Source organism: Octopus bimaculoides, chromosome 27 (genome assembly GCF_001194135.2).
Source record: "Octopus bimaculoides isolate UCB-OBI-ISO-001 chromosome 27, ASM119413v2, whole genome shotgun sequence".
Taxonomy (NCBI): domain Eukaryota; kingdom Metazoa; phylum Mollusca; class Cephalopoda; order Octopoda; family Octopodidae; genus Octopus; species Octopus bimaculoides.
The window spans coordinates 22,172,826-22,182,339 of NC_069007.1; the positions used below are offsets into that span (position 1 = coordinate 22,172,826).

Here is a 9,514-nt window from a genome sequence, read left to right on the forward strand (position 1 = left end):
TACCAATTTCAGTCAAACTATCTAACCCATGCCAGCATGGAAAGCAGATACTAAATGAAAATAATGATGATAACTGTATTCTGGAAGTTATCAAAAGTTTCTCTGGCATTAAACAGTTGACAGATGCACACAATACCATTGATAAGATTACAATTGCTTTCTTGATCTTGGCTGTAAGAAGTACCCTGTGAACTTTGGGCCTCATGTAGGTGATAAGTGGCTGTGACCTTTGGCGATATATTGTGCTTGAGAAAACTCATCAAGCCAAGTGAAATCGTAGTTATGGCCCTGCTATCATTCAGTTCCAGCATCATCACTATCTAGTGGAACTGAGGGGAAAAGAACGGCAGGGTGCCCTAAAACCACTTGGTGAAGGACCATTGACGAGGAAAGAAGACGATAAAGGTGGAGAAATTGGAATGAGACGAGTAACAGTGGCAGGAAACCGAGCTGATTGGAGAGCTTCATGTTGTGGCCTTATGTGTCTCATGGCATGGAGTGAACTAATGGATTCTTTGACTACCCAGAACCTCCACTGCCTCTGCTAGGAAACTCTGTTCATGGTACTTATATGTAACCAGGATTATCTATTTATATGGAGCTTTGGTGAGAGATTATCTCTATCAGTAACATGTTGGAGTTTCAGTGTTGAGGTACACCCACTGTTGACTTTTTGGTATAAATGTCTAACATAAAATAATGTGATAATTATATTGGTATTTGACGATGGAGCTCAGCAGTTTTTCAATTAACCTTTTATTTCTCGTTTTGGGGGTGTTTTCACTTGACTTTTTGTCTGTTTTTCTTTTTTTTTAACTATTTTTTTTTGTTTTTTTTTTTGTGTTTTTACTGTTTCTTTACCATTCTGCTATTGAGGAATCTTTCATTTGGCTATTGTGTTTCTTTTCCTTTTTTTTTTTGTTTTCTGGGGAACTAAATGTTTCTTCTCCCTGTTTCATTTTAACTTGTAGTGCCCTATCTGCACATCAGAGAAGCATGAGGTTTTGCACAGGAAAACCACAAAGACAGCATATAATGTATGTAAAATGTTAAATGTATGTAGTGGGGTTAGATAGACTATGATGGGCTTAGAATCAACAACAACATACACTTTTACCCTTGCCCTCTGCCTCTTTCAAGATGAATATTTAAGCAGTCATTTCTTCCTAGTTACATCATTTTCATCATATTGTGTCATCTCTTTATCCCTCTATTTTCTCTTGTCACAATCACAAACATCTCCATCACTTCCCACTTTATCAATTTCACACTTATTACTAACTTATATTCAGAGTATATATATATATGTATATATATATATGCGTGCGTGTGTGCGTAATTACTAATTGCTTTTGTTTCATTTATGATACAAGAACATGAAAACACTGAATGCACCCTTATGTTAGTAATATATAAATGTCTGTTTGTCATAAATGTAAGATAGATAGAATTGCATATCCAAATCCTGGGTTTTGTTCAATCATGGTTCTTCTGACTCTGCCGACGTGTACAGTCAACCAAAAGATCCATTGTTCCAAACCTTCCTTGGTATATGTAATCCTCTTTTTATTACACACAACAAATATTTTGTATCTCTCTCTCTATATATATATATTTTAGATTCTGTAACACTATTTTTATGCATGCTCACACACACACACACACACAAACACATAAACAGTTTGGGGGAGGTTATGTTGCAAGGAGGTATGGTAAATTATTATCCATAGCTAAAATTTTGCCAAGTATATCATAAAAGATGTGTGAAATTCTTTATTTGTAGGTTGCATTTCTGTAGTTTGAAGACACTAACCTTCAATGTCTTTTATGCACAAACATATTTCCTGGTGTATAAGTAGTAATATGAATACAATTGTCGTAATTAAAGAAATGAGAATTAGAATGGACTAAGTTTGGCATCATTTGCTATGTCACCTTTTTTTTACATGTTAATAAATATATATATATATATTTGCTAATTAATGTTTGTAATTATTTATGTAGGAAAATAACTAAGAAATATTGTTGGTAATTAAGTCCTATGTAAGCATCATATTTACATTTTTTTTTTCCATTTATTGATGAAGTTTACCAGTAAAGTCATTACAAAACCATTCTATGATTTGAGAACCTGTAGCAGACTGTGGGTCCGTCCTTAAGACGTCTCTTTAAGAACCTTTAGTGTTTAACCCTTTAGCATTCAGATTACTCTCTCAAATGGAATGCTTATTTATTCACATTGTTTTGAATTAATCCTGTATTATCTCATAGCTTTGAGATGTCAATGCTGCGATTGTAAATTTTTTAAATGACAATGTAGAGTAAGTATGAGAGGCCAGATCTGACTGATTTGAACATAAAACAATATTTAGACCGGATATGGTTAGTTTAAATGCTAAAGGTATAATTAGAGATACAGTAGGGCCAAAATTAATCCTTGTCCAGTTCGCTGCAAATCAGTTAATTCCCCAATGAGCATTGAACTGTGCCACTCTTTGAGCAATCAAGCATTACTAGTCATTGCTGTCAATTTAAAATCATAATGAATTACGCTAAACAACAGTTTTCCAAATGTTTGCATATATAAACTTTTCAAACTTTCGATTGACAACAATTTGATCATTTCAGCTGAGGCTGTTGATTGGTTTATTGACACATTTGCATGTTTTTTATGCAGTGTCTTCTTTATATTCTGACAGTAAAATAATTTATTTCTATTACCTCATTATCCCCAAAGTGTTAAATTTAGAAAAACAGTGAAATAAAAGAAAACCTCTCAGAAATCAAAAATCCAGGAAATGATTCCTTAAACCTTGGTCTGCTGCAGTATTAATAATGGGATAACTACTGTTATTTTCTGGAACTTTCTTTGTATTTTTATGTTTAATTTGTTGATGTGATTTAGTATCACAGACAATTGTATCAACTACAAATTTACTGTTGTACTAATTACAAAGTCTACGATGGTCTCTTTTATTACATCTTATGATGACATTAATTAATAACTAAATCAGCGTGACTTCTTAGCTTCTCAAATCACATTTTTATTAATGAAACTTATGGTTTAATTATCTAATGTTTTATTAAAGATTTTGTTGTGTGTGTGTAAGCTCATTATATACTGAAGTTTTACAAGAATTTTGTCTGTCATTTAACGAGGCTGGTAGAAAATTCTGTATATGTAGCACGGAATTTTGCCTTGAAGTTCAAATTTAAGTAGCAAGCATCATTATTAATGAGGACCATGGCTGCAGAATTGGTAGAGTATCAGATGAAATGCCCTGTAGTACTTACCAACCACTTTTTATGTTGAGGTCAAGTTTGCTTTCATTTTTTTTTGTGGGGGGGGGGGTCAATAAAATAAGTACCAACCAAATATTAATCTTGATTAAAACAACAATATTTCATCCTCAAAATTTCAGACTCTGTACCTATTTTGGGAATAATAATAATCCTATCTACTATAGGCACAAGGCCTGAAATTCGGAGGGAGGGGACTAGTTGATTACATCAACCCCAGTGTTACACTAGTACTTCATTTATTGACCCCAGAAGAACGAAAGGCAAAGTCGACCTCGGCGGAATTTGATCTCAGAACTTAAAGACAGACAAAATGCTGCTAAGCATTTTTCCAGTGTGTTAATGATTCTGCCAGCTTGCCTTAATAATAATTAACAGTTTCAAATTTTGGCACAAGGCCAGCAATTTCGGGGGTGGAAGGAGTCAGTCAATTACATCGACCCCAGTGATCAACTGGTCCTTTGTTTTACTGACCCCCGAAAGGATGAAAGGCAAAGTTGATCTTAGATGGATTTGCACTTAGAAAGTAAAGAGCTGGAAGAAATGCTCCAAGCATTTTATCATGCAAGCTAAACACTAATTATTATAATAATTAAGAGTTTATAGTTATGAGGTTTTTGTTTTTTTGTTGTTTTTTTTTTTTTTTGTAATTACATTTTGAGTTGGAACCAACATTCAGTTTGCTGATAATTTTGGGGAAAGTCATGGATGTGTGAGCAAGAAGTTTGCTTTGTGGGGTACCCATTGTGGGGTACGTTGGGAAGGGCTTTCTGCCATTGTATTGTGTTGGCCAATTCTTTGGGTGCCACATTTGGTTAACAGAAATTGAAGAAACCCATTGTATGAGAGAATGTGTGTGTGTGTGTATAACATATATTGATAGAGACACAGATCGATGTGTAAATGTAAAACAAAAACTAATGCAGCAATCCCTAATGCCATGTGTTTATTTGTCCTAGGATGTACAGGTACCCCTTTATCAATCTCACTGTTGGAAATGCAGTGATGAGCCTGTTATAAACCTGTAACCAATGCAGGATCTAAAAGCAGGTCACATCTACTATTGGCACCTTGTTCTGCTTTAAGGAGGATTCCTTAAGTGTACATTTCATTAACCCTTTTGGTACCAACTTGGCAGATACCACTTCTGGTTTTATGATAAAAAAACTTGATCTGTGAATTAAAATCTTTCCATCAAAATTTCATGTTAATTTGTGTTCCAAAAACTTGCTTAATAATGAGTTATTTCACTAAATTCTTCATTATTTCCAAAATTAATTGAAACCAAAGTGGTGTTATGTGAGCAGAGATCTGGTATCAAAATGGGTTAATTATCATGCTGTGAAGAAATAGATTTGTAAAGATTGTCTGGAGTCACTGCATGAGATGGATTTTCTTTTGTGTCCTAAAGATGGGGGAAGATTTCTCATCTGCTTAATCCCCATCTTTCGTTATGAGCTTCTGTTGTTCCTGTATGAAGAACTGGCTTCAACGTAGACTCGCCTCCCTTGGAACTTGACATTCTGCCCATTATGGTGATGGAGTGTGTGAAGCATTAACGCTCTTTACAAACATCCTAGATGTTTCTACTCTGTCAAGAACATCAGGACTGGGGGTGGGGGTGGGATGTCTATGTCCTGTTTGCAATTGCAGAGGCACCTGAAACAATTCAACAAAAGCATACTACAAAGTCTTCATCAATTCCAAGTGACAGCCATAGATTTTATATTCTGAGTTAATTCCTTTGGCAAGGGATAGTGTTTAATAAACTAAGTACTAGTTATATAATTAATTTAACTTATTGTCTCTAAATCTTATATTCTTGTCATTACCATCACCATCTTTTATAACTAAACACTTTAATCCAGAAATATCTCTTTAAAGAAGCACCAAAATTATTTTACTGTCAACAACTGATAAACATCAAAGCTAAATTATGTTCTGTTTTTTTCTCTTCCCACAGAAATCTCTATAGTACATTTCAAAGTCCATGGGCTGATTCACCGTGCAGACCGCAAGATATTGGTTTGTATTGATTTCTTTTCTTTTGTCTCTCTCACTGTCCATGCATCTCTCTCTCTCTCTCTCTTTGTCACCATCATCTCTCTCTCTCTCTTTCTCTCATCACTCTCCGTATCTTTCTCTTTGTCCCTCTCTCTCTCTCTCTGTCTTGGTGTCTTCCTTTTTCTCTCCATTATCTTCCTTAGATCTTTGTATCTGTATTTCTGTATATATTTCTTTCTTTCTTGTCATCTCTCTGTCTTTCTCATGTCATTTTTTGTTCTTACATTAACACAAGGCTACACAATTACGGGGAGGAATTATAATTAGTTAAAATAACCTATAGTAAATATTACAGTAAACACTGTTTCATAGACCCTGGTGAGATGAAAAGCAGGTTGGATTTGACTATTTATACAACATTGTTATTGTTTAGACTCCAGTTGTTGGGTCGGTTTGAATTATGAAAAAAGAGAAGTAGAATGCAGCCAGTTTGAATGCTAAACGGTTAAGTTCAGCTGTGTATTAACGCTCTCATCTGCAGCTATTTCTGTCTTGTCTTCTACAACAGAAAATCCTTTCTATAATGTTAGTCACTCATCTTCAACGCTCATGAATGTATACCATTGTTTTTCTTATTTTAGATGTAGAAATTTGCTGTTGACAAATTCCTTGATGTTTATTTTTGTTTCTATCTTTTCAGATTTCCATGTTCCCTGTGAATATTTAACCAATATATATATACGAGATAAAGTGAGTAAAAGCAACTGCTGTCAGCTGTCTTACCGTTTTCAGCTGTTATTTCGTTTTCTACTACGGTCTAGAAGCTCCAACTTGACGAGTTGTGAAAAATAAAAATTTAAAAAATCCCACAATTTTTGGAAGCTTCAGATTTGTGGAAGTTGTAAAAGAAGTTAGCTCCTCTCTGCACAATTCATTTGTAACATAAATTAAACCCCTGATTATCATCATCGTTATCATTTAACATCAGTTTTCCATGCTGGGATGGGTTGGATAGCCGCAAGGCTGTGCCAGGCTCCAGTTGTTGGTTTTGGCAAAGTTTCTATGGTTGGATGCCCTTCCTAATACCAATTACTTCACAGACTATACTGGGTGCTTTTTACTTTGTACCAGCATGGGTGTTTCCTATGTGACATATCACAGGAGTCACCAGTGACTCTCCACATATTTTTGGTATACTCTGAGAGTTACTGGTAACTAATCACACCATATTATTCTACCACCAGAATCATTGTTTACTCTCTACTCCAGATTCTTTATGTGCCATGCATGTCACCGGGGATGCTTAATGGTCTTATTATTGAGCCTTACACTACTTCAAACTACTTATTTGAATTTTGGGAAATGTACAAAATCGTTTTGTTTTTTGTATCGACTGTTTTTCAATTTGAAACAATATAAGCTGAAGTAGGACCGGGTAAAATAATGTCTTTGATAAGTAAAGCAGTGTTGTTATTTATGCTTTATTCTAATACATTTCTAATGTACTACTGGAATATAGTATAATTTCAATAAAATTAGCAATATAAAAACAAACTATCCATTAACATAATCTGTAGGGAAAGAAAAAAATTTGCATAGACAGACATATAATGGGAATTTTAACAGTGAAATACTGACGGGGCTTACTAGTGAATATAATATTTGTTCTGTACTGCAGGAGCCACCGGTGATAGCCATGATATATAAATGAATGTATTTGATTTATATAACAAACTAGACCATTATATATATACAGTTAAAAGATTAACCCTTTAGCATTCAGATTACTTTGTCAAATGTAATGCTTATTTATTCATATCGCTTTGAATTGATTATGCATTATCTTGTAGCTTTGAGATTTCAATGATGTGATTGTATATTTTTAGAATGACATTTTAGGGTCGGTGTTTTGGCATGGTTTTCACAGCTGGATGCCCTTCCTAATGCCAGTCACCTTGCATATGACAGTTCTGGTGCCATGTCAAAAGCACCCTTGGGCATCATGTGATGGTTGTACATGGGTGTTGTCGTCATACAAGCAATGTTGCTTTTCAGTCTTCCGTGTGAAACATGTGCAGCCATGTGAAATCTTTCCTTGCTCAGAAGCAGGTGAGGGTTGATCACATGAAGAACATCAGCTGTAGGAAAATTGGCCTCAACCAATTTCGTCCAACACTGGTGATGCTGATGTAGCTGACCCATTCTGTCCAAACTATCATGCAGCACATCCATCATAACTTTTCTGTAATGTTGCACAGCTAATCATCAACATGTAGCAGTAACATGTATTTAGAAGCCAACAAAGGAGCCTCCATGCAGTTGTTTTAACTTGCTAGGAATAGCAATCAACTCTCCTCCAAATTTCCTGTTACTATCTTAGAAAATGAAGGACACATTGAATTATGTATTCTTTGATCTACAAAAAGGAGGGATGCTCATGGTTGGATTCCTCTGATCAGGCTTGACTTGAGGCTGAAATACAGCTATAGTTAGTCTTATATATATATATATACTATATTGCATTCCTTCTGTAGTCTACCCTTAACATGTAGCATTCCCAGTGCACTCAACTCTTATGTAGCATTCCTACATGTAGTCTACCCTTTATATGTAGTGTTCCCATGTAACATTTTCAGCGCAGCTAACCCTTCCATGTAATACTCCCCACTGTAGGCTACCCATTATCAGTAACATTCCCAGCATACTCAGCTCTTCTCATGTAGCATTTTCATGTGGTATACTGCTGCAGTTGATTTTGTATTGGAAGGAGATTTTGATATTGTAGCTTTTTTTACAACTTACACACCCACACACACATTTACATAATTCATGCGCGCGTGCGCACACACAGACATAGGCTTGTACTTGTGTTGATTGTTTTTATATGTTAACTAACTTTCACCGGGTCTGTGAGCATGATCCTAGCTATCATGCCCCTAATGAAGCTTCCTTTCCATGCATTTTTGCAGTTATCCCAAGTAAAGCTCAGCCGATATGGTGAAGATCTTCTGTTTTTCCTTTTCTACATGAACGGGGGCGATGAGATGCAGTTAAAGGCTGCTGCTGAATTGTGAGTTGCCAAACCATTTAAAAGAAAAGAGTTCTGGTTTTCTTTGTCGACGTTGTGGGATCAAATAGAATAATAGGTGGTGGGGCGGGGGGCATAGTAGCATTTGAAGAAGAATACAAGACGTGAAATAACTTAACCCTTTAGCAGTCATATTATTCTGTTAAAAATAATGCTTATTTATTCACATTGTATTGAATTGATCAGTCGTTTTCTTAGAGCTTCAAGATTTTGATGATGTGATTGTTTATTTTTTGAATGATATTGTAGGGTAGGTGTGAGAGGCCAGATCTGGTCAGTTTGAACATAGAACATGTTGACACTCACCATCGTTATCATTTAACTTCCACTTTTCTATGCTTGCATGAATCAATCCGAATTCATTGAGGTAGATTTCCTCTGACTGGATGCCCTCCTGTCACCAACTCTCATCTGTTTCCAGGCAATATAATATTTTCTCAAGACCAAACATGCTTTTCATGGAAGACTGGGAACAAACAACCTTGCTTATAATGATGGTGACTGTCATTTACAGGTCTATCCAGTCACCTAGACACCTCACAAAAAATTTACAATACCTTTTGAATAAGAAAGGAATCGGTTATATGTTGCCACTTGAATAACTTCAGCCACTAAACCTAATTAATTATTTTGATGTAAAGAATCCATATTTTGAACGCTAATGTTCTACTTTTGTCATAAATTCATTCCAGATACAATAGAGATTGGCGGTTTCACAAAGAAGAAAGGGTGTGGATCACACGAGCACCAGGGATGGAACCTGTTATGAAAACTCTGAATTATGAGCGAGGAACTTATTTCTATTTTGATGCCACAAACTGGCGGAAGGTAGCGAAGGAATTTCATCTAGAGTATGACAAACTCGAAGACAAGCCTCTAACGCACAATTCCAACCAGCATATCATTACACATTAGCAGTTCTATCTCTTTCTCTCACTCTCTCTCTTTCCTCTTCTCTATGTCTCTTTCTCTCTCTCTCTCTCTCTCTCTTTTCTCTCTCACTCTGTGTGACAGGCCTGGTAGTGACTTTGGCACAACATGCCAATGTTATTGCTGCTTTTCATATCCTCCTGGCGAAAGGCTCTCACCAGGTTAAAGATTCACAAATATTTTTTGTGATGT

The 9,514-nt window shown here is 35.6% G+C and overlaps 1 protein-coding gene across 9 annotated transcripts in view; it reads left to right on the plus strand.

The window, feature by feature from the left end:
* Positions 1-9,508, plus strand: part of LOC106870520 (CCR4-NOT transcription complex subunit 2) — a 43,253-nt gene extending 33,745 nt beyond the window's left edge. For 5 of the 9 annotated variants that reach the window (XM_014916636.2, XM_014916640.2, XM_014916638.2 and 2 more), the window contains 5 exons: positions 972-1,037; positions 5,264-5,325; positions 6,005-6,054; positions 8,250-8,374; positions 9,085-9,508. In XM_014916636.2, coding sequence (XP_014772122.1) covers positions 972-1,037; positions 5,264-5,325; positions 6,005-6,054; positions 8,250-8,374; positions 9,085-9,307 — 526 coding nt within the window. In that variant the 3' untranslated portion in view covers positions 9,308-9,508. The remainder of the gene's footprint in view (positions 1-971; positions 1,038-5,263; positions 5,326-6,004; positions 6,055-8,249; positions 8,375-9,084) is intronic. The other 4 variants (XM_014916639.2, XM_052977111.1, XM_014916642.2 and 1 more) reach the window with 4 other exon arrangements.
* Positions 9,509-9,514: the final 6 nt, after the last annotated feature.